General features: G+C 37.0%; 1 protein-coding gene across 1 annotated transcript; it reads left to right on the plus strand.

Annotated features, from left to right (window-relative positions):
* igfn1.1 (immunoglobulin like and fibronectin type III domain containing 1, tandem duplicate 1) lies at positions 1–26,195 on the plus strand. Its single transcript, XM_080891866.1, has 24 exons — positions 1–138; positions 3,691–3,781; positions 9,897–10,016; positions 10,754–10,896; positions 11,011–11,110; positions 11,249–11,293; positions 12,508–12,541; positions 12,630–12,813; positions 12,966–13,079; positions 13,169–13,337; positions 13,587–13,859; positions 14,019–14,897; positions 17,519–17,643; positions 19,334–19,475; positions 19,670–19,963; positions 20,068–20,364; positions 21,061–21,240; positions 21,348–21,476; positions 21,564–21,872; positions 22,297–22,382; positions 22,481–22,673; positions 22,765–23,061; positions 25,028–25,354; positions 25,614–26,195. The coding sequence occupies exons 2-24, from the start codon at positions 3,733–3,735 to the stop codon at positions 25,616–25,618; spliced, it is 4,494 nt and encodes a 1,497-aa protein (XP_080747992.1). The 5' UTR covers positions 1–138; positions 3,691–3,732; the 3' UTR covers positions 25,619–26,195.
* Positions 26,196–26,578: the final 383 nt, after the last annotated feature.

Raw genomic sequence — 26,578 nt, forward strand, 5'->3', positions numbered from 1 at the left:
GGTCTGGGCAGTAGAGGAGCATTGAGCTCAGACTTGCACACTGCTGGAAGGATCTATTACACTGAAAAAATTAGGAGAAGGCACAGTGTGACCAGACTGCTGTCTGAAAGGGAAGAGTGCTAAGAGGACTGAGAGCAGGTAGGTGGCCCTCAAAATGAAGGCTGGATAAGTAAATGTAGAAATGAATTGCAAAAGCCTATCCTCTGTAAGTCTGCAGCTGGGAGCGCAATCTGCATGAATACAATGTCTACCATCACTGTTTATATCAGAAAGATGTCAGTACTTTGTAAACAGGTGCTTAACATTGCAATAGAAAAGCTAATGTGTAAATGCATGAGACATGAAGAGATGTTTCTATTTTCCTATCCAAAGACTGAGCTTGAAGCTTAAAAGTGCTTGTAAGTCACGAATGTGGTATCTGATTTCAGTTTCTAAAATTACAGTGCATGCAGGGTTTGCTATCATATTAATAATTCAGACATACATTAAAACTTACAGGACATGATTTAATTACAAAGAGGACAGAATTGATGTTGCTGCATGAAATCACTTAAGCAAGGCATGTAGGCTTCTCAGTTTGAATTTCATAGCTTTAAATCTGGGAAGCTCATCATAGCAGTATGGTCAGAGCTGTGAGGTTGTTGGGTGATGACTAAGTTTAGAAGGAGGTATCAAATCAATATGTGACCTAAGATTCAAGAAGCTGCATAGAGGGAGTGGGTTGTATTTTGGCAGAGAACTGGATTTCTTTTTACATTAAATGAATTCACAGGGCTACAGTTCACAATGTACAAATCCTCCTAACACTGAGCACATACGGTGCATCTCTCTTGCATTTAAAGATTGAAAAAACAAAGCAAAATGCTGTATTCAGTGTAGTTAGTAGCTTAAATAGACAAAGACCAGCAGACTCATTACAACATACATATTACATGTAGGCTAAGTATTTCTTACATGTTTTGAATACCGAACATATAAACAAATCCACTGGGAGGCTCAAATAGTACCACTAACATATGGACACTAAAAGACATGTCATCAGACTCAGTTTTGTGTTAGAAAGTGACTTCAGCTGTGCATCTTGTGCACTCAGCTGCAGTCAGTGATGTGTAGAAAAGTGCAGTGAGGGACATTTGAGAAGCTACCAGATGCCATTTCCAGAATATGTAGTCAGCGGTGCAGTCATCTGCAGTAGGTGTCACATGCGCTCCTACGTATTGGGTGCAGTCTAGTTGTCTGCTGTTTCTCAAATTTCTCAAGAGTCTTCTTTACAAATTTCTATATGTTTGAGACTCCATTTCATGTTGGTAACATAGAAAGAGATCATTTCAGTATTGTAAGCAAAAGAAATACATAGATGTCATTACATAATAAAAAAACAATCATCATAAATATATCAGTGCTATTTTTACCACTTTTAATTAAAATGAAGAACATAATAATGAATAAGTACAGTAGTGAAGTATACAGGAAAACATGAGGCAACAACAACCAATACTTTTCTGTAGCAGTGGCCCAGCATTTCAGATAGTCCATCTCCAATTTCAGCGGTGGCGGCTTGTTATCTTGCCTGCAGTGACAGCCAGCCTGCCTACATACTGGTTATATGTAATGATTTTTTGAAGCATGTTTTTTTTTATTTTGTTTATTTTTTTTAAGTAACAACATTTAATGAAATGCAGCCTGCAGCACAAATCCGTGAATCTCTGGGACAGTGACTAAGACAGATTTATTCTGGAATGCATTGATAATAAAAAAAATGTCTAGAATATCCCCTCCCCCACAAGTCAAAATAAAAAAAAAAACAGATGCAAGCCGCAGCAAAACAGTAAATGATAAGAGCTAGCACAGCAACAACTATTAAGTGGAAGAGAAGATGAGAGCGTTGCCTTTTGCAAGATGTCTCCTTTTTCGTGCTGTTTTCCCTTTACCATATGTGTTGTTCATTCTCAAGACAGACCAAGTGCCAAGATCACTGCTGGAGCCCAGAACCTTTTTAACATATGCTAGAGCATGTGCACAACTATAAATAAAACAGTTATTTGTGGAAATGTTAATGTGGAGATTATTTGACATCCAAATCAGTCAGTCTCTCAAAAGATCATCTCAATAGATCACCCATATCCACCACACACCAGCTTTCAATTCACCCAGCCTAACAACCTTCAAATGATTAGAGGAGTTCATATAGGTTCAAGCACACATGCTTTCTGAATGCCTGAATTTCTGTAAGACCAACATTGAACAAGCAGGATAACAAAGCAAGCATAAATTTAAGAATTACATGAGCAACATTTCAAAGTCATGAGCATTTTGGTTATGTCTGTTTCTTCATTAGTAGAGTGTGACACAGGAACTAAACCATGTTTTAAACACTAAAAACTGTTCAAACACATCCTGAACCAGGGGTAACATATATACACACACACACACACACACACACACACACACACACACACACACACACACACATATATGTATATATATATATATATATACATATATATGTGAACAAGACTTACCTCTTCACATCAACGTTATCTTCTAAAAATCCATGTTGAGCTACAAAGTAATGACAATAATATTATTTACCCATAAGTAACCACACCCACTGTGAATCTCTGTCCAATGAGGAAGTTAAGACGTCTTAACATGACTCTTTGGTTCAAATTTTACAAGAACAAAAAATAGTAATGGCATAAATCCATATGCATGACCTTTTAGAACTGTGACGAATGCTAATTTGTAAAGTGTTGTGTTGCACCTGATGTTCTAAAAAAAAACCAACCCCAAAACAACAAAGAAACTTTTAACTTTTGAGCATCTGAAACAATGTTTCAGTCAAGATGGAAAAACAATTTTCCTTTATAGCTTCATCTCTTCAGCTTTCAAACACTTACGGAGCTAAAAAAAAAGGTGATGTATTGACCACGGTGGTGTGACTCTGAGCCAGTGAAACCCTTGTTGCTCAAGAAATCTCACTAAATGTAGTACTATGGAAAACTTTGATGTATATTTTCACACACACACACCAAATTAATTATCCTCAAATCATTTTGCGGCATTACACAGTCATAAGCATATATCCTAAGCAATTAAATATAAAGAATTTCCTTTGAATTTCATTTGATCCTTGTCACCGACTTCGTCCAGAATTGTACAGAAGATCCCAGAACTCTTCTAAGAACAGTAAAATGTTTAAAAATGTTTGCAGTATAATGTCTGTAAAATTATAAATTTTACACTGGCATGTAAGTTATTGTCATTAACTGGGTGATCATATAATTATTGCTGTACAGTGTGCAGCATTATCAATCTAATTCCAAATCTTCTCCATGTTTATATGAGGTTTCATTGAGCACCTCGGTTAATTAACAAATGTATGCAAAGGAATCCTGAGACACAGAATAATCCCATGTTAAGTCTGACATTCACTGTAAATGACGTTGGCTGAACGGGTGCTGATGATCACTTTGTGCCACTGGAAAAGTAATTAGAGCAGTCTGCTTCAAAAGCACTACATTACTCTATTAAAACTTTTAAATGGCGTCTGCTTAAATTTTCAAAAAGAAAACAATCCCAAAATTAAAAGACTAACACCTCAAACTCTGACACAAATGTCTTATATCAGGGATTTGATTTGAGCCACACTTGTACAGTAGATTTTAGATTTCCTATTCTGTCTTTTAGTGCAGAGCCTTCTGAATCAGCAGAGCTCAAGAGAAAACCAAGATGTCGAAGAAGTCAAAGGTGACCGATCAGACTGCCACTGGGCAGGCGGGTAAGTAAAGAAGCCAGTCAACGGTTAGTATTGCAACCTTGTCACCCTGTACGTTCTATTATTGCAGTGACACACAAGAACAGGATCCTCCTCACAGACAGCAAACAACTAAACTTTATTAAAACTAAAGAGCTGTGTGACACTGCATTCAAGAATAATTAAGACAAGAAAGCAACAGGTAAAAATGACATGCCAAATGGTACTTAAAGAATAAAATTACAATAAAATGTGTAATATGAAGGCCATCACCAACAACTTAAAAAGAAGATAAACAATACAGCTGCCTATTTTCTTCAGTGGAAGCAGTCGATACAAGATCCCTGCAAGATATCGAGATTTTGTGTGGCAATGAGAAAACAGATGCTATTTTTCTTCTTTTTTTCTGTCTAAGAAGAGAAGTCATTTTTCAGTCACTAGCTTCTCCACTCGAATGAAGATGTCGATCAAAGAAATGATCAGCGGCATCACTGACAACACAAGAGAAGATGCAAACAAGCTCTCATCATGTTTAAAAAAGATTTCTTCATGACCAAAGACAAAGAATACTCAGGATTCATCTGAGAAGCAATGCTGGCAATGCAACCGTTGGGGACATGGAAGATCAAAGCAAGATCATCGAAGATTAATTCAACACACACTTGAAGCTGCCACAAATAAAGAGGGAGCTGAAAATGAAATTGTGTCTCTGTTTGATAGAAGACAAAATGAAGGCTTATTTGAAATCATCTTTCCACAAATTGCTTTTCTATTTATACATAATTTCTCTCAAGCACTGCACAGGAAACATCCTGAGATGTCTACCATGAGAAAATGCGTAAGAAAGTGTGAAGCTATGTCTAATCATCAGTTGTACAGTACAGCATTTACATGCTTGCTGTAACAACACATTGCTAACCTCTGTCTTATTTTTTGTCTGTGACTAATGATTTGATGTGCAATGTGTCTCTAAATATTTGGGTCTGCTCAAGTCTGTCTGTTTGTGCTTTTGATTCCTGGGAATATACTGTATATTGTGGTGTTTTATGTCTATTATATGTTATAATCCTGTCGAAGTTCCAACCCAACATGGTGCTTTTGTCAGGATTAATATTTACCTGTCCTGTTCCCTCTCCCACTTTCACATTACGTGTTAAGTTGGCGGTTCTGAAAAAAAGGTTCTGAGGGAGTTCACCCAGACGACAAAGGTATGCGAGCGAAAGACAAAAAACAAAACAGAAAAAATCGAATTACCTGAACGATTCATCTTTGTAAATGCATGATTCCATGATGGGTGAGTTGCATGTATGATATGATCTTCATCATTCATTGAAAGGTGTCATCCAGAATGGATGATATGACTTTCAGTGTCACAACAGATGCATTTCATTGTGACATTTTCAAACCCCTCATATGAATAGTGTCTGCAGGCTGTTGCTAGAGGGCACTGTGGTTGATTGCCATCTGTTGACTGTAGCTTGTAATTTCAAGAAAAAAAAAATGCCACTTTTAAAGATGTATTCAAATGCAAAGTAACCTTGTACAATATGCTGGCACAGTTCAGTCTAAATAAGTGAACTTGCTCTACAGGAATGGCATAATGTCTCCTAAAATCTATCTAATGCAACTTGGCACCTGTCACATTAGATAGATTTTTGCACTTTCTAAGGACCCTTAAAAAGTGCAAATTTCATCAAGCTTTAATATAATTACATTGTAATTACTTTTAAACTGCAAATGGCGTGCATTTGGTATAAGTAGAAAGATTACCAGTAAATTATATCTGAGTACTTTCCTCTAATTTGGACCATTCTGTACCCTCTTAAATATTTTGACCTTTGTATTCCTGCTCAACTGTGAAATGTCAAGGTAACCAGCTAAAATGACAGTTCTCAGTATCATTTAATGTCTTATACACGACAGACAAAAGCACTGGGTAACAACCTTTAATCTATCTTTGAATTTAAGAGTTTTAAGCCCATTGCTAGAGGAATATAAAATCACGCACCTGCAGTCCACCTTTACAATGAGTGGAAGAGAAAGACCTACTGTAATACTGTATGGCACAACACTGTAACAAAAGAGTTCATGAAATTTCTTCAGCTCTGCTATAGACCATGTAAAGATGCAGATTTACAAACCTCCTCTGGTGTTAACTTCAGCACAAAAACTGTGCAACAGGAGACTGACGGCATGGTTTCCTATAGCCAAGTAGCTCCAATAGGTGTAAATATGTAAGTGGCCTGGGACTTTTGGGCCTTTAATGTATTATTTCATTACTCAGTCTAAGGTATAAAATAAATAAATAAAAATAAAACTCATATTCTACCGCAAATCTCACAATTTATACACTGTGACTAGTGCAATGGCGTTTAGTGGCCTGTTCTACTCAGCAGACCTGACCAACTCTGACCCTGACTCTTAAGAAACTTTGCAGTACCAAAACAGCTAACAAGTTTTACATCGATAAGCACAATGAGTCACTTATTCTGCTGCAGTATTTAGTGATGTCGTGGTGATGTCATGTAATATAGTTTAAATGCAACCCTAGTAACAACACCAATTTTACACTAAATTAAATCCAAATTTCAAAGTGTACTCAGTTGTACTACAATCATCCTCACTCAATCTTCCTATAACCTCTAGTATGACATCTTAATTAATCCAATAATAGCACAACAAATCCTTTCTCATAGTTGCGTTTAAAGTTGCACATATTTATTTGTACTTATTTTGCATGTGAAACCAGACATTAATGACTCAATCTTCAGATCACAGGTGTGAGAATCGGCCTGTCAAATCGGCCCGCTGGACAGCTTTAGAAAATATGAAGCAGGCCAACATTTGTGGGCCTTTAACTGTATTTTTTATAGGTTTTACAGCTTTTCCTGATGATAAAGACCTCCCCCACAGCCAGTCATGCTACACCAAAGTAGTTAAGTAATAAATAAACAATTACATTTCAAAATAGTTTTCAGTAAAAAGAAACACTGAGATGTGCTATTGAAATTGCACTTCTTGATCTTATTTTAAGATATCTAAGAGATTAAATGTGTAGTTAAACATCTTTAAACATCTCTACACTGCAAATTAAACAAAAATAAACCAAAATGTTTTTTCATCAGAGCTTTTTCACAAGATAAAACGTATGCAAAGCCATTTTCCTGTGAGACACAGGGGGATTTAACAATAAATTAACAAATAATTTGGAGGATTAGAGAGCATTCTCCAGGGTTTTTTTTAGTTGAGGTTTTAAAAAAATAAACATAAACAAAAAATGCACTATAGAGTTTAACTACAGTAGGACAGTATCAAATAAAAACAGTTCAGCACTACTTATCTACAAATGAAAAAGAAAATACATTATTCAGTCCTGTCAGTCTAATCTGACGAAAAGGTTGAAACTGTACTGTTGAGAACACAAACATCTGACAAAAATAAGAACAAACTGGAGAGTGAGCAGGTTTTGACAGTCTACCTGAATAGACTCATTATTCATTCATATCATTCATTCTTTTGTACAGTTGTTTGCTGAGGAAAGCCAAGTGTATGAAACATCATTCAAATAACAAGAGCCTTATGAGACACAAAGACACAAAAAGGGAAAAATATTCATTTAAAAAAAGAGAAAAAAAGAAACAAGGTAAAAGGAGAACGACATTAACGAGATTAATGCATTATCCTCCTGCATTCATTTGCAGGGTGTAAGGGTGCACGGTATAACTACTTAAGTTTTAAAAGTAGATTTTGTTTTAAAAAAAAAATGAAGTGGAATCTCTTTTATGAGTTTGTTTTCCAGCTTTTAAGCAAACACTGAGGGACAAAGACTCTAACAACAGATGGTACAGTTATTATCATTATTACTAATTCATTCCAAAAAGAGGTTCATTGTAAGTGATGAAGATGCAAAAAACACACAAAAGGAAAATTTATTCTGTCGCATCTGTGTTTGGTAGACAATTCAAACAAAACAGGGACATTTCCACTGCGACGGTAGTGCAAATTTTCAATGAAGGCAATCATTTAAGTAAAAAAAAACAAGATATCAGGGATGTGATGTTGAGAAAAGTAGATGTAAGACAACTCAGATATAATATACAGTGGAACCCTGACTTACGAATACCCCATTTAACGAAAAATTCAAGTTACGAAGGAACTTAACGGCAATATTTCTGCCCGTGTTACGGCAAAATGCCCGCGTAACAAAATCCGCTGGCTCTGATTGGCTGAGCCCACAATGCCTACAATGCCCACAATGCCTTCCCAATCATGTGACAACCCCCTTGGCTTTCGTACTTGCGCTTCCGTCGTTGCAGTTAGCAATTAGCCTATAGCCTATCTTTCACTCAAAAGGTGCGATGGGGGCTTCGACTTACGAAAATTTTCGACTTACGAAAGACCCTGTTTTTAATCAAGAACATACGTCTTGTTCAATCTACTTCAGAATGACAGAACTGAATTAAACCTTTTCGTACCACATTTATGCTAATTATTTTTAAATGTTATCTGCAAATTGACCTATGATATCAATGCTTGGCTTTCATGTCATTCTAATCACTGTCTTATTTTGAAAAGCTGATCAACATTTTCATGCACACATGTTGTTTTTATTGTTGCATCATCCTAAAAATTCCACAGTGTGAACATCCAGCTTGCTAACAGCAGCAACACCAGTGTAACGTTATCATCACCGTGCAGCATACAAACCATATATACTATTCAGTAACCCCTGCTGCAAGCAATTTAACTTATTTAATTTAACTAACTAATTTAACAGTGTGCTTCAGACTGCAAAATGCTGGGTGGGGCATTCTGCTCTCACAATCTTTAATAAAAATATAAATATTTTGTAGCTAATATTCTGCCTATTGCAGGTCTTTCACGCAAGGTGAAAATAATTAAAGACCAGGGATCCCTGGGCCAGCTTTATCCTTGTGAACAGCAATCAGTGATGAAGTCTTCGATATTGCTGAGGGTTAGTTCATATGAATACTCTAATAGTACAGCACATATATGTAGATCCATGTCTGATTCTGTTGACACATATTTTAAAATACAGAATGCATGAGCTAACCTCAACCTTTTTGTTCAGTTTTATCTTTTCTCATACTCACAAATTTAGAATAAACTGTGCTGAGAATTATACAACTAAAGCTGTAAGTGTTTTAGTAAATTATAAATGTGTTTTTTTAAGATTATGTATGCATTAAATTGAAATAGACTGAGAAGAAAAAACTCTTAATCACAATCACAAGCATAACCTATTCCACATGACCAAAGTGCTGATTTTATGCTAAAAGACTGACTTTATTGTTATAATAGCACCAACTATGATCTTACTGGGCTTGAGACTCACACAAATATTTGTCTGAGACTCAAGCCCATAAATATGGCACATGCTAATATCACTAAACACTACACACTTACTACTACAACTACTTCAAATGCCCATAGGTTTGTTAAATTGTTATAGGCAACTCTGTCTTCTTTCACAAAGTTACTTAAAAAACCTAATTAAATATCTCAGTTATACATTCACTGTAATTAACGGTTTATGATTGTTCACCTTTCTCTATGTAAGTGGCTTTTATCCTACTTAAACAGCACTAGGAATTGGATAAACTGCGGGAGCAAGTTCAACAAACCTTCAGCAATATGAAACTATCCTAGCTGATAGCTGACATATTTCATTCCCAAATAAGCTGACTGTTAAAGTATTATTCCTTCCCTTAGAATAAGCACCTGCAGTTTGTAAAGAAAAAGGGGTAGATAATCTTATAAAATGCAGCTTTTCTTAGCCATTTTGTCATGCAGCAGTTGAAATTTGAGCGTGTATTGTGGCATTTTAACATCAGAATATGCATTCTCTTCACACATACTTGATTCATACGTCAGAATGTGACTGTGTTTGCAATTGACCCTGACCTCTTTTTTTTTCTGGTCTGGGTTTTTAATTTCTTTAAATGTGCTGGTTATTTTTTTGATCAAAATATGACTGTTTTTTAGACTTATAGAGTTGCTTTTTTAACATTTTAAGTGATCTATTATCCTCAGTCTGGATCACACAAATTTGTATATATCTGGTCTGCTTTGAAATATTAGGGTTGCCTAATTGCCTAATATGCCTTGATTTGGTTAGGCATCAGGAAGAAGTCAAAAGTGCCTGGTGTCATGATAACACAGTTTATGGAGGAACTTCCAGAGGGAATGACAACTCCAGATTTCACCCGCAAACCGATTGCTCTAACTATTCAAGAGGGTAAGTCTCATGTCATGTCTCAAATGCTTCACAATACAATACAAAAAAATGTGCTGCACACTGACCTACACCTTAAACCTACACAAGTATTACTGACAAATACTGGGAAGTCCTAATTGTTCTGGTGATGTAATTAAACTGAAGTCACTAACAAAAGTATCTATTAAACAGATGACAAAGATAAATTCCAGTGAAACTTTTTAGATGCATGTGATCATGTTTGTGATCAGGTTTTTGAGAAGCTCTTAATCCAGTTTTGAAGAAAAGGGGTATTGCGTGTTCTTATCTGGGTTACTGAATGCTATTGACCACTGCGGTTTTATGTACTGGGAGGGTTTTGTTTTTTTTAGTTGAATAAAAACACATGACATACTACACTATGTCACTGTCAGTAACTACAAGACCAAATCATCATCCCTACACCACCATGCTTGCCAGTTTGTATGAGGCGTTTATGCTGAAATGCCTTGTTTGGATTTTGCCAGACATGGTGTTGTGCATTATGGCCAAACATCTCCTGTAATATTGGGTTGAAATAAATATCATAAAAATGAAGAAAACTAGGAAAAGCCTCAAACCTATCATTTCTGCACACTCAGTGGCAGTGGCAACAGAAATCATTTTAGAATTTCTTAATTTAATGTATTAACATGATCTGGAACATTTGTAACTGGAACATTTCCATTTACTAAGTTATTTTTTCAATACTAAACAATCCTCAACTTTTTCTATTATAGGTAAATTTGCGTTCTTTAAAGCCATAATAGTAGGAACCCCAACCCCTACTGTGACATGGAGTAGAGCAAATGGAGAAATACTTTTTCATCCTTCTGTGTGCCTACAAAAATATGATGAGGCAACCCACGAACACACCATTGAGGTAAGCTCCACAATAGCACTTTCAAGGTACAAGTGATTGTGAGCTGAAATAAATAACAACACTTAATATGCAGTCAAACATAATAAAAATGACATCAGCTCTGTGCTTCATTAGTTCCCTAAAGTTTCTCCAGAAGATGCTGACACCTACAAGTGTTTTGCAACAAATGAATATGGAAGGGCTGTTTGCACTGTTGTTTTAAATGTTATTGAAGGTAAGACTTTTATTCTCTGAAATACTGTCTCTTTCAGATGTGTTAAAGCTGAATTACATATCTTCATGAGCAACTGGTATCTTTATGATGAATTAAAAACAAAACTAATAAATAAATAACTATGTTTACTGTTCACAGTTGGATTTTCCAAGACCAAAGAACTCCAAAAGGCACAAGTCGAAGGTAAGAGCTCATAAACACTTGGTGTTGTATGACCTTGAAATGTTTTCTTAGAAGCATTTAGTGTTTCCTTCACTAAATGGTTCTTCCTGTTAAAAGGGAGTTTTTTTTCTTCCCACTGTCGCCAAAGTGCTTGCTCAATAGAGCAGCGGTAGGCAACTCCAGGCCTCGAGTGCCGGTGTCCTGGAGGTTTTAGATGTGTCCATGATCCATCACAGCTGATTTAAAGGGCTAAATGACTCCTCAGCATTTCTTGAAGTTCTCCAGAGGTCTGGTAATGAACTAATCATTTGATTCAGGTGTGTTAACTCAGGGTGGGATCTAAAACCTGCAGGACACCGGCACTCGAGGCCTGGAGTTGCCTACCCCTGCAATAGAGGGTCATATGATTGTTGGGTTTTTCTCTGTATGTATTATTGTAGGGCAGGGGTCCTGCAGGTTTTAGATCTCACCCTGGGTCAACACACCTGAATCAAATGATTAGTTTATTACCAGGCCTCTCGAGAACTTCAAGACAGAGGAGGTAATTTAGCAATTTGAATCAGCTGTGTTGGATCAAGGACACATCTAAAACCTGCAGGACACCGGCACTCGAGGTCTGGAGTTGCCCACCCCTGTTTTAGGGTTTACCTTACTATATAAAGGGCCTTGAGGCAACTGTTGTTGTGATTTGGCACTGTATAAATAAAACTGAATTGAATTGTTTGTTATCAGACCAGGACAAGTTATGCATTACTGCACTTCTGAAACATTTTCTAGAAAATAAGCAAACTGCATTACAACCAAACTATAAATGTAATTCAGAAAACATCTATTAGATTTTACAGAAGACATTTGGGGAACTTGGCAAGATAAGTTAAATGGATATTGATGGGCTTTCTTTAAATCTACCAATATTTAGATAGAGTGGTTCACTTTTTCTCCTACACAATTTGCCCATTAATTTTAATTGCAAGCTGACATTTTACTTAGTGATTTGAATTATTTGGAAAAATCTGTCTGTCACATCAGCACAGTTTCACTATGCACTGCCACTTAAGACATCAGTGACTCTTTTTCTGAAAATATTAACCTCAGCCCCCAGACGCTTGCCATTATGAAGCTATGCTGTGGTTTAGTTTCTAGAGCCTCCTTTGGTCAGAGCCTCCCACATTTATGATATTTCTATATTGACTGACAAATTTGTGTTTTAAGTTTGTTTTTTTATGGTTCCGCAGATACAGTTGACTTCAGAAAGACACTAAAAAAACGGTGAGCTTTTTTATAGCTTGTGAACTATTCTTACTTTTTGTATTCTTTACAGCTGTGAATTCTAACTTAATGCTGCTTGTCAATACAGTAATCCAGATGGAACACGTGAGCAGAAGCCAATGGTGACAGAGGAGAAGGTCTGGGAAATTCTGCTCAGTGCAGACAAGAAAGACTATGAGCGTATCTGTGCTGAGTATGGTATCACAAACTTCCGTGGCATGCTAAAGAAACTTAATGAAATGAAAAAAGAACGAGAAGAGGAGGTCGCAGAGGTACAGAACTCTGGCATTCTTTTATTTAATCAAAAGCCTCTCCAACAAAACTGCTTTTATTCAGAGAGGCCTATAATGTTTTCTTTAAATTTGCTGTATTGTATACTGTCGCTTGACCATTTTTTATAATTTTTGATATATCTCTGCCATAGTTTGTCACACATATCAGCAGTTTAAAGCCTATTGAGGTCACAGATGATGATTATGCAACAATTGAGTTGGATATGGACCTCAAGGATCCTAGCAGTAAACTGTACCTGTACAAGGTAAGAAATTAACTGCTCATTACGTTTTGTCTTGCTTCTTTCTTTTTAAACGTATTATCAAAATGTTAATACATCTTTAAATTCTGCAGGATGGTGTCATGGTTCCATTTTCCAAAGATGAGGCTGATGAGCAGAAACATAGTTTGAAACAAGTTGGCAAAAAATACATATTCAAAATCAAAAAACTAGGAGTAGAAGATGCTGGACTCTACTCAGTGGATGTTGAGGGTGTCAATGTGTTCTCCACTGATTTTAAAGGTCTGTCTTTAATCCAGGTATTAAGATTAGATAAGGTTTAGGTCTATTCAGCTTCTTTTATTGTTACTTATACAATTGTTAACCATAAATCGTGTTTTTCCATTTGATTGAAATGTACTCATAGCTTAAATTAATGTAACTCATTAAGTTCGGGCAGCTCTGATGAAAGAGTTCTTGAACAGGGTAAGCAGTTTAGATAATGGATTGCGTTTTTCTCTGATTCTTTTGTGTCTTTTTAAAACCTTTCAGTAACTCCAGTCGAATTTGCTGTCAAAATACAAGAAGTCAAGGCAGAAGAACGAGAGGACGCCCTCTTTCAATGTGTCCTAACTGCACCCATGAACGAGATCAAATGGTATGGCAAAAGTGCTCTGCTGTCAAATAGTGAAAAACATGAAATTACTATATCTGAGGATAAGCTCATCCACAAATTGATTGTGCGGGACTGCATGCCTTTGGATGCCGGTATCTATGCTGCTGTGGCAGGAATAAAATCTTGCAACGCTTGGCTTATAGTTGAAGGTGAGAATTATGTACACACACACACACACACACATGTATATATATATAGATATATATAATTTAAAAAAAATCACAAAATTCACATTAAAAAATTGAATATTCCAAAATTTTTCCAAAACCAGCTGCAAGTTACAAATATATCTGATATATTTTCCATAGCTGACAAAGATCCTGCAAGTAAGGGCAAAAAGGTGGCTCGGAAAACCACCATGGCTGGAGGTAGCAACGAAGAGGAGCTGTTGAAAATAGCAAAGGAGCAGCAAGAAAAATATCAGAAAGAATTGGAAGAAAAACTGGAACTTGCAAAGAAAGCCCAAGCCGAGAAAGAAGCCGCTGGAGCAGCAGCCCAAGAGGATGAAGAAGCAGCTAAAAAGGCAGCTGCTGAAGCCAAAGCTAAAGCTAAGGCTGCGGCAAGAGCTAAAAGGGCAGCAGCTGGTAAAGACGGAGCTCCAAGGAAAAGTGCGAAAAAAGGAGCCGGTGCTGGAAGTGGCGCGGCCTCTGCTGATGGAACTGTTGGTGCCGAGGGTGCTGCTGGTGTTGGTGGGGCTGCCGGTGCTGGTGGTGCTGATGGAACTGTTGGTGCCGGGGGTGCTGGTGGTGCTGTTGGTGCCGGGGGTGCAGCTGGTGCTGGCGGGACAGGTGGTCCTGGTGGTGCTGCTGCAGTTGCAGGTGCTGGTGGTACCAGTGGTATTGGTGCAGGAAGTGCAGGGGGTGCAGGCAATGGAGTTGATGGTGGTGCCAGTGCTGGTGGACAAGAAGGTGGACATGGAGCTGCAGCCATTGGAAAAGGTGGAGCTCAAGGCGCAGCTGGAGTAGGAGTCGGTGGCGGTGAAGGAGAAGATGAATATGATTCATTTGAAGATTCTGATGAAGAATTTGAGGGGGAGTGGGGAGAAGAAGGATGTGTAGAAGGAGGAGGAGAGGAAGGAGAAGGAGGAGAGGGAGGAGAAGGGGGTGTAGGAGGAGAGGGGGGAGGTAAAGGAGGAAAACGCAGAAAACGTGTGAGAGCTGGTCCTCTGGTTCCAGATACAGTAATAGGTAAGTTGTTAATACTGTACTGCACTACACACAGAATTATATAATAAAAAAAAGAGTTGACCATTTTTATTCTCTTTCAATTTATTTAATTTGTATTGTATTACACAACTTTTCATTTACGGTGTTAATATTACTAGCAGTCTATTCTGTATAAAAGTGCTATAAAATAATTAGAAATATAAATGATGAGGAAACCACAAATCAATGAGGAGACTTGTGGTTTCCTGTGAAAAAGAAAAACACTGAAAAAAGGTAAATGTGGCATTTGAAGAACCTTTTATTGGTAAGCAATGTAAAGGTTGCATGCTGTAGTTTATTGACAAATAAGTCATTGGGAATGAAAATCGCTATCATTATACCTGTAGGGAATTCTAAATACTTCAGTTTAGATTCAGGTGCGTAAGCAGTAGCTGATATCTTACAAAGTTTTTCAGTACTCTGCTATGTCAACTGCAAAATTAAGCCCCACGAAGTGGATTAAAAAAAATAATAATAATAACAAATTCCAGAACTCAGTAAGTAAGAGAACACTGGGATGTTAAACAAGCTAAAGGATTAAGTTTACTGCTTCTTGACAATCCAACATTCAAATATGTCATTTAATGAGTCATCTGTAGTGCAACCATGTATTTACAGATCACATGGTTTTCAGTCCAGAAACAATGAAAACCTCTAGTTAATAAATTAGAAAAAAACTGTTGTATATTATGCCTGCTTTTCTTTGTTTTTGTGTCTCGTCTTGAAAACTAGCATATATGTTTTTTACATTTTAAACTCTCTTTTAAAGCTTTCACATATATGGAAAGTGATCTGTATTTGTGTTTTATGTGTATTGTGCTTTCATGTTTGTTTTTATGCTGTATAAATGTCATGTTTGAATCATTTGAGGTCTTCTATTTAGTAGGCAAATAGGAAAGATTATTAAAACCCAAACAACTTCACATATCTAATCATGAACTGTCCACTTTTTGAAGCACTAGAAAATTTAAAAAGGATCACCACTTTTATCACATGTATTACTGCTTTTGGTTATTTCATCTATTTATTTTTCACATATACCAAGAAATACTATTCAACTTAGAGATCACCTTTTCCACCACTCTGTTGTACCGATTGCTGTTTGTTTTTATTATCTATGTAAATATTTGTTATTATTACTGACTTTATCAATGTTATTTGTAAGGCTTAACCAACAGCAAATGAGAAATACTGGATTGATGGTATTTATGGTGATGTTCCTTAAACTTGAAAAGCAAAAAACTGAGAAGCAAGAGATACCAATGGTGATAATGGCACTGGACCATCAGCAGGCAGTGATGAATCTCCTGAAAATGGTGAGGGTGCAGATGATGATGAGCCAGCAGCAGCTGGCAAACGTTCAGGCAGTGCACAGCAAGGCTGACTGTTTGACGAGACACTTTGTGGTAAGATTACAGGTGCTATATTAACTGCTGCATGGGAAGCAATCTCACTTCTGGACGACTCTGTGAAGTCATATGATGAGCTGATGACATTTCCAGTGGCTTGGGACTTAATAGAAGTGTGTGATCATTAAGAAGAAGAGCAGATTTAATGTCTAATTGGATAAATTACCTCCTACAATGATTACAGGTCAGGACAAGTGGATTTAACTTTGAACATGCATTTATTTAGGAAACATCAATTAAATTTGATACACTAATGCTTTTTTAGCTTAATTGTCCCAGAATTGTTAAAACTACTTCACATATTTTTTAGGTAACAGAACACCATTACTTATATAATTTTAATTATTTTTTTTTTGACCTACAGGTGGATTAGCTGCCAACAATTTGTTTATTTGCGTCTACATGTGTCTTTTTATGTATTTGAAGGTTGGGTGTGGTGTGTGTATGTGATTTTTATGCATCTGTGCTTTCTGTGCTTTCTGTGTTAACAATCTTGCTTTTCATTTTAAAAGTTAATTCAGGATGAATCAGTGCTTTGGAGTAATTTATTTTTTAACTGGTCACTTAAATACTTTGTGTAGTTGCACTCTTACGTAACTGGAAGATGGAAGACAACTTGGACTGACCTTGGAGGATGACTATGTCCTAAACCAGATTCATGGGTGTGTTTTTTTTTTTCCATATTTCACTTGATGCTGAATTTATGCCAGCAAAAACGACATACTCCTTCACTGACCAAGAAGGTCAATCCCAAGTGGGACATCTTAATAGTAAATCTTTCTTTTTTCCAAGACTAATTAAGTGAACAGATACAAATGGACGACTCTGTGAAGACATTCCTGAGCTGTGCCAAGAGTTGGCTTGAGCTGACGAAGACCAATGCCATATGAGACAAGCTACAAATTTTAAAAAAAATAAAAAGATCTTCATCAAGTAATTTTTTTCCCCAAAAACCCACTCTTATTGCATCATTTACCAACTTGAATTAAACAGCTACTACAAATCTGAAATTTCTGTCATAAAAACTTATTTTTTATAAGTAAAAAATAAAATAGGTAAGTATGTCCACAATTGCATTCCTGCATGCATGAATGGAAATCTTCAAATCACTAAAATTCTAAATGTACAATTACAAAAATGAAATAAAAGAAACTGTATTTGCAATTACTAACTTAATGTTTGATAAATCTTCAGACCCAGGAGTTCACTTTCATGCTGGGCTTTCTGACTGCAAAGCCATTATTGGAGAAGCGGCAGAGCTGGAGTGTAAAGTGAGCAGTGAAGACTGTGTGGGAGTCTGGTACAAAGATGGGGAAGAGGTAAGCTCATGGTCTTAAATCTGTTCATGTTGCATTTAGACTTTATCTGCATGGGTTTCCTCTGCGTACTCTGGCTTCACCCCACTATCTAAAGACATTGTATTTTGGCCATGGATGACAGGCAGATATTATTATAGAACAAAGCGCTATATCAGGGGTCTCAAACTCGAGTCCCACAACACTGTATATTGACATGAAGAAATATAATGCAATTTGACCCTTGAAGTTACTTTTTTGTTAGGATTTGTTTGTTGCTGAGTGCAATGTTAAAATAGTCTCTCCAAAAAGTTGATTCTGTTCATCTGGACGTAGCATTTTGTGGGAGAAACGTTTCGTCACTCATCCAAGTGACTTCTTCAGTCTCAGCTGAATGCAGGTTTCCCGAATCTTATAAACATTTGCATAATGCCTGAAACCAGCCCACTGAAGGAACAATGGGCTGGGATGTCAATTCCTTAATCTTAATTATGCAAATTCTCATGACCATTGATCAACAACCACTGACCAAAACCCACTGATCAATAACCACTGATCAATGGCCATGAGTACCATTCACAGAGAGTTGGGGAATGGCTGCAATCACAGCATTGTAAGATGGCGAAAGATGTACCCTTAGGCCCCCTCCTCAATTTAGAGATGGTCTTTCCCTTTTCACATAAATGGCCTCCTTGACTCCACACTCAAACCAGCGTTCCTCCCTGTCCAAGATGTGTACATCCTCATCCTTGAAAGAGTGGAGCAGTTGAGACGCATTTTTTCTAAACACCGGGTCTCTGTGGCTTTTAAGCCCCAAAACACGCTGCGCCAAAAACTGGTCCACCCCAAGGATCAGGTCCCCCGACACAAACAGAGTAACATAGTGTATGCTGTTAAGTGCCAGGAGGATTGCCAGGATTTATACATTGGGGAAACCGAACAACCTCTGGCGAAGCGGATGGCACAACACAGAAGAGCTACATTGTCAGGCCAGGACTCTGCAGTCTATTCACACCTACAGGCCAGTGGACACTCTTTCAAGGATGAGGATGTACACATCCTAGACAGGGAGGAACGCTGGTTTGAGCGTGAAGTCAAGGAGGCCATTTATGTGAAAAGGAAAAGACCATCTCTGAATCGAGGAGGGGGCCTAAGGGTACATCTTTCGCCATCTTAAAATGCTGTGATTGCAGCCATTCCCCAACTCTCTGTGAATGGTACTCGTGGCCATTGATCAGTGGTTATTGATCAGTGGTTATTGATCAGTGGGTTTTGGTCAGTGGTTGTTGATCAATGGTTATGAGAATTTGCATAATTAAGATTAAGGAATTGACCTCCCAGCCCATTGTTCCTTCAGTGGGCTGGTTTCAGTCATTATGCAAATGTTTATAAGATTGGGGAAACCTGCAGTCAGCTGAGACTGAAGAAGTCACTTGGATGAGTGACGAAACGTTTCTCCCACAAAGCGCTACGTCCAGATGAACAGAATCAACTTTTTGGAGATTTACTTTCCTGGATGATTGAGAATGCATCGAAATGTTAAAATAGGTTATTTAAAAAGCACAACATGGTTTAATATGAGCAGACAGTACAAACATGTTGAGGGATTGCCTGTGTTCAGTGAAAGTTATTTTTAAAAGAAAACAATTTTCACTTGCAATCAAAAACTAATTTGTACACTTATGTCTGCATTTTTATTTTGTTATTATTCCAGATTAAGTCATCTGAGGGGTTAACTATTTCAAAGGATGGAACATTTCACAGACTGAAAATTCATAAAGTCACAGAAGAATTTGCAGGGAAATATAAATTTGAAGCAGACGGGCGTAAGACAGAGGCTGAGATTGCTGTTGAAGGTAAAAACATTAGTATTGCAATAGCTATTTTCTTGCTCACAAGGTCTGCATCATTCATTAAGCAGAGTGTTTAGTTCATGATGAAAAATAATTTTTAAGAGCAGTGCAAAATAAGTTTATTTATTGTACATACAGTAACTACAAAGCATAACAGTGCTTGAAATATGTTTTTGTTTTTTTATGACTCATTCTAGATCCACCACGATTTAATGCTGAAGATCTGGAAGCATTCAAAACTCCTGTCACTGTGAAAAAAGGACACAAAGCTACGTTCAACTTGGCTTTTATTGGACGGGAACCTATAAAAATTCAGTGGTACCGTGAGGGTGAAGAGCTTTCGGAGGAGGCAAACATCAAGATAGAGCATTCAGAGGGGTCTAGCCGTCTACTGCTATTGAAGCTTCAGCGTAAAGATAGTGGTGAAATCAAGATTAAACTCAAAAATGAGTTTGGCACTATGGAGGCTCTCAGCCAACTTGTTGTACTGGGTGTGTGTGTATAGCACTTTTGCATAAGACACTGGATTTAATACACTTAAAAATCTTGGTTCTGCACAGATGAATATTCTGTATTGTACTTTCTCTTCAAACAGATAAACCTACTCCTCCAATGGGACCTCTAGAGATTGTTGAAGCCTCCTCCTCTGCAGTTGAATTCAAGTGGAGACCCCCAAAAGACAGTGGTGGCTGCAAGATATTAAACTATATCCTTGAACGACAACAAGTTGGCCGTAACACCTGGAAGAAGTTGGGGCCAATTGGTCCTGAGGCCAAGTACAGGGACACGGATGTAGACCATGGCCGAAGGTATTGCTATCGCCTCAGAGTGGAGACTGAAATGGGCATCAGTGAACTGATGGAAACAGAGGACATTCAAGCTGGTACAAAAGGTGAACTAAGATAACAATTATTTAAATGCCATCTTCTCAAAATACCACTGTATTAACGATCTGGTCATCAACATTCAAAAGGCAAATCTTACAGGTAAAAAAAGAAAACCTTTTATTGAAAAACTCAGGTACTTGTTTTTTGTGTTTTTCCTCCAGTGCTTCACCATAAAATTGACTTTCCTCAATTTTCACAAATTGAAAATGGGAATGGTCTGCAGACAGCTGCGAGATAGGACACTCACTGTTTATTTTATTTTAAATAAACTATGCAAACTTACTTCTATGACAATAAATTGAACAACCTTATTTTCATTTTCCCATATACATTTTTTTTCTATTCAAATCTTTGTTGAATTAGGGAAAAAAACTGACAACTAAAAGTCAGGCAGAAGCTTTCATTAACAATGTAATAAATCTAGCTGTGTACATTTCAAGAGAATGAATGGAAACATTTTGCTGTGCTAATTTCTCATGTGGCAAGACTTCTAATTTAAGGTAGCTAAATAACTGAAGAGAACGCAAAGAATATCTTTTAATTCCAACTGACCACTATGGTTTCTAATGAAATAAAGTTATTGTTCAGCTTTTGTGTCATTCTCAGAGTTCCTCAAAAGTAGACAACCTTTTTTTTAATGAATCTTTAGACAAAATAATATAAATGAAAAACATACTAGTCCCACTCTTTTCTGTATACAGCATACCCTGGACCTCCATCAGCACCCAAGGTTGTCAGTGCCTTCAAAGACTGTATCACTCTCTCCTGGTCTCCCCCTGCTGATACTGGAGGAACCAGTATTCTGGGATACAACCTTGAAAAACGCAAGAAGGGCAGCAACTTATGGGGCCCTGTCAATCCACCCAATGAGATGATTAGAGGTTTCTTATTCACAGCCAGTTTCTGTTTGTTTATGTTAGAATAACTTGACAGCACAACAGTGATGTCCTAATGATTTATTGCTGCAATTCAAATTTTTCCCTTACAGGGAAGCAATTTGCTGTGAAAGATGTAATTGAGGGCATGGAGTATGAATTCCGTGTGTCTGCGATCAATAACTCTGGAGCCGGTGAATTCAGCTCCCCTTCAGAATTCGTGTTTGCCAGAGACCCTAAAAGTAGGTGGAAACTGATACGGTTGGCATTTTTAGACTATATTTAGCTTTGTGTAAAAATAATGTTTGTCTTTGAATCATATTTTACAGAACCTCCTGGTAAAGTCAGTGACTTCAAAGTGACAGATTCCACTTACACAACCATCTCCTTGTCTTGGACAAAACCCAAGGACATTGAGGGGGTTGAAGATGAAGCAAAGGGATATTTTGTGGAGATCAGGCTTGCAGAAAACACAGAGTGGGATCGCTGTAATTTGAATGCAATAACCATGACGTCTTATACAGTAAAAGGCATGAAGTCAATGGCTATGTACTGGGTAAGAGTCATTGCTATCAATGAAGGAGGCCATGGAGAGCCACAGGAACTGGATAACTACCATATCTCTATGCCTCCTCCTGGTAAGAAAATTTCCAAATGTTATATTTAATGTCATGATTACAAAGCAACATAATAATGATAAATTCAGTAATTATTCTTTGTTTTGTTTCCACTAAGCAATGCTTGACTCAAGTTAAGTATATAGTTTCAATTACTTGAAATTACCAGAATTTTGCATACTTCAGAAATCTAATAACCAGCATAAAAGGTACAACCACAATATTTGGCAATACATACCAGATTAAAATCTGAGGTAGTTTCCTTGAGCATCAATGCACCCAGTGTCTCCACTGCTCATGGTACATTTGAATTGCTCCATGTATAAATATCATCTTCTGTGCCAAATTATTACCACCAAAGCCTACTTGCGAGATTTGTCTTCCTGTAACTTTTACCCAATATTAAATTTTGTTCTGACAAACTTTCATCCTGCTGTTTACATAGTGAGGCCCCGATTCACTGATGCCAAAATTAAGAGTTTTATGGTGGTGAGAGCAGGAAATTCAGCACGATTCAACATTAACTTTGAGGTAATAACTTGATTACTATATTTGTGACAACAGACATATAGGGATCTTATTTTATCTTCTTACAAACTAAGAAAATTACATCTTTGTATTCTTTCTAGGCCTCTCCTTGGCCAGATGTAATCTGGCTAAAAGATGGCGTGCCAGTGTCTAAAAAAGTGACCATCAGTAATGCAGAGGGTACATCCCAGATTCTCATTCCTTCTGCTGAGCGCTCAGATACTGGAGTCTATACAATCATTGTCAAGAACATTGTTGGGCAAGAAACAATCAGCATTGAAATTAGAGTCACAGGTGTGTTTGGTATAATCTTGTATTAATTGTAAAACTTCCATTTCATATGCTGTGGACAAAAGAAAAAACTAAACTTTCTTTATAACTCCAGATGAGCCCAAGCCTCCAGGTCCTGTGGAGTTAGATGAAAATGTGCATGGTACTGTGACTATTTCATGGACAGCATCTCCAGATGAGAAACGTGATGACAGGCTGCACTACATGGTGACCAAGCGTGATTCAAGCAAAAGAACATGGAACACCATTGCAGATCGAATCTTCAACAACAGATTCACAGCATGTAACATAATGCCAGGACGAGAATACCAGTTCAGAGTCTATGCAAAGAATGACATGGGCTCCTCCAAACCCTCTGAATCCCCCAAGTGGCTGATTCCTGCCAAAAAAGGTATGCACATGGTTATGCCTGTCCTTTTGGAAGACATGTTAGTTTGAAGAAGAACTGCAATTTTTAAGAGTACAGCTTTAAGAAAATCTAGTATTAAATATTAACAACTAAATGACTCTTTAGCTACAAAATAAAGTTTAACTGTCTGTGACCATATCTATTTTACTTAATTTGCACTGACACTGATGTCATAGGGCCGTGTGTGTGTCTCATATATATATATATATATATATATATATATATATATATATATATATATATATATATATATAAAAATAATGTGGACAATGGGTATGCATTGCTGTATTTATCTGTATTTGTTTTTATGACTTATCCACTGATATTTAAAACTTTAGAGTTTTAACCTTGTTTCCCTTTTGCTTTGCTGTATGATTATGACAAACTCTAGTACACGAACAGGACTAGTATCTCCTTTCATTTTCTAATAATTCTGTTGTAGAGCAGGGTGATATGGCCAAAAATATTTATCACGATAACGGTATAACTGACAATATAATTGATGCGAGACAAAATACAACTCCACAACATTACTAGCGCAAAAAGACAACCTTCCATTTATTTTCACTTAAACAAAAAGCTGGTTTTTATGTACATTAAAGCTTTATAAAAATGTAACAGTGCAAATGCAAATTCCTTGCTGAAAGTTTAACCAAAAGGCATTTCCAGTAGAAATGGGCTGACATATCCTGAGCATAACCATGTATAATATCCGCTGAAGTTAAAAAGAGGTGCTTTGCAACATTAAACTGCAGTGTGCAGTACGTATTTTCCGGACCATAAGGTGGACCGGATTATAAGGTGCATTAAGCAAAACAAAGCAGTCAGATAAATCAAACTTTATTAAACTCATTCTTCTTGCTTCCTCCACTGCTGTACCATTGATTCATTAATGTTGAATTCTCTGGCAGCTGCTCTATTCCCATGTTGTTGCAGTATATTAATGACTAACCTTGTATTGTGGATGGATTATCTCAGTTGTTCTCCTGACTGAAGTTTGGTCCGTTTACAGCAACCTGCCATGCGATTGCATTTGTCTCTAACTATCAGGAACCTTCACGTTAACTTTTATAAATGGAAAAGTGTTAGTGTTCGTCCTCCAGCTTCACTGTTTATGTTATGCTAACATAGCTGTGTCGCTAGCGATCACGTAGCACATCATTATATACCAGTTAGCCCAACTTCAATAACCCTACAAACGTCACTGCTGTTTAGTTTCCTGTCGTCATTTATTTTGGAAGTGATAGTAGAGCTGTACGTTTGAATTTTTTCAGAAATCTCTCAGTCAGAACATGCAATATCATGCTTAGGTAACTAGCGAAACTAGCGAGCTAACTTCTGCTAGCTTCCTGCTAAAATCTAACTCCGTTAAATGTAATAAATTTTGTTTTCATGGATGCCTGGAAGTTAAACTTCATAGTTACACCTGGTAAAGCAGCAATGCTGATCGTTTTATTAAAGATGAAAGAATTTAGACAGTTTTTAAACTCTCAGTGATGCTGCAGTGTTCGTTTGACCTGAAGCATACGGAGTTTAGGACCCAGATTACTCACAGATTTAAGAGCATCTTAGTCCGACAGTAACAACGGCCACTTGCATGTTCTGCAAAAAAATGTGCTTTGTCGTGTATCTGACGGACAAACACCAAATCAGTTCCACATCACTGAAATTGCACCATTTTTACAAACCAAATCTGGTTCATCTGTTTCACTCAACAATCGGCCATGTGCGTATGAAAACAAAGGCACTGCGCATGCGCATTGTACTCATATTCTATCGCGATATTTCATTTTCCTATCGTTGCCTAACATTATACCGGTATTACCGTGAATGGTATAATATGGCCCAGCCCTATTCTGTTGTAGCGCCATCATCAAGACAGTATTGACACATTTTCTAATGTTAGATGAATACAATTAGAATGCACTGCATGTTTCCTTTCTTCCAGAAAAGTTCACTGTGAAAATGCCAGAATCAAAGACGTGCAATCTGCTGTGTCCTCCCAAGTTCATTGTCCCACTGAAAACCCACACAGCTCCTGAAGGGTATGAATGCTATATGACTTGTGCTATAAAAGGGGATCCAACACCTCATGTCACATGGCTCCGCGACAGTGTCAGTCTGAATACAAACACTAACTACCTAATCTCCAACACCTGTGGAGTATGCTCTCTGCTCATATTGAGGGTTGGCTCGAAAGACACCGGGGAGTACAAGGTTGTTGCAGAAAACTCTTTGGGAAGGGCAGAGTCTGCAACTAAACTCACAGTCAGAGGTAAGCCTTTCAAAGAGACATTTTATGCCTTTCCTCATTTGCTGTCATAATGAGTGTAATATACTGATATAGATATAGATATATCTATATCAGTATATCAGATGTATATACTAGTATGATGTAAATCATCTCTTCATGTTTTAAATAATAAAGGAAAAATAATTCCTGTGGGCAAAATGCTCACTTCAGGCTCCTCTCACCAGTTTCAAACAGTTTCTTTCCAGAATGTGTTTATTTTTGCTTTACCTTTTCTTCACAGAATAATTGGACACACCGAAGATGGCAGACTTCCTTTATAATGCCAGCATAAATCAAGCTCATGATAATGCCACATTGTTTGCAGTTAAGTGAGAACTGTCATGAATGAAACCTTTGTTGTTTTTTAAATTATGCTAGTGATGCCTTCCTTATTTGATTCACAAATTCAAAACAAACATCATCTAAAGTTAAAGTAACAATAAAGCCTTAGGCCTGCAAAAATTGCTTAAATAAAAGTTACCAACATGTGTCTATTTTGATTTCAAGGGTATAGCAGTAATGAAATAAAATACTGAAATATAACTGTGAAAACTATATACAGTTTTTATCTCTGCACAGCACTGATTGTTATTAGATTAGTTGCTATTAGTCTGAAGGTGATGAAACAACTTACTTGTGTCTTAACAGATTTTTAGATGCAAGGATCTTTGGCTTGTATAGTAGGTGTTTGTAGAAGACCCCAGAATAAAACTAATATGAGAAAATATATGAACTGACAGGATATTTACATTACAATGACACTGCTGTCATAAAATGACATCAATATGAAAATTGTGTGAGTTTGATGTAAATAAACATTTCAAACAGCATCGTGACGTGAATTTTTAATGTGACCTGCAAGTCACTTTGACCTGAAAATAATAATAAAAATGTACCGGACAGATTTTTGTTACTATAGACTATTGTGGCCCTGGGTCAAGCCTCAGCATAGCAGACAAGTATTGAAATTCATGTGTGTTGTTCACATTCATGAAACTTTCTGAATAATAACTTATGTCCAGTGTTTCTTATATTACATTTTTAAGCATATTTTGAAAGGCTCAGCCATCATTCCAAGTTTAGAGTCAATAAGAACTAGAGGCTTAGGTAAACCCTGAGCCATACATAAATTCTGAATGCAGGGTGACACAGCTCAGTTTCAAATACTGAAATTAATATAAATGCTAAATCTGCTCATATTCATGC

The sequence above is a fragment of the Rhamphochromis sp. 'chilingali' genome, assembly GCF_963969265.1.
Source record: "Rhamphochromis sp. 'chilingali' genome assembly, chromosome: 9".
Lineage (NCBI taxonomy): Eukaryota > Metazoa > Chordata > Actinopteri > Cichliformes > Cichlidae > Rhamphochromis > Rhamphochromis sp. 'chilingali'.

Coding starts and splice junctions, on each gene's coding strand:
- igfn1.1 (XM_080891866.1), top strand. CDS start 3,733: ATGTCGAAGAAGTCAAAGGTGACCGATCAGACTGCCACTGGGCAGGCG. Junction 13,338..13,586: donor GTTCTCCACTGATTTTAAAG/GTCTGTCTTTAA, acceptor AAAACCTTTCAG/TAACTCCAGTCGAATTTGCT. Junction 21,477..21,563: donor GTTTGCCAGAGACCCTAAAA/GTAGGTGGAAAC, acceptor CATATTTTACAG/AACCTCCTGGTAAAGTCAGT.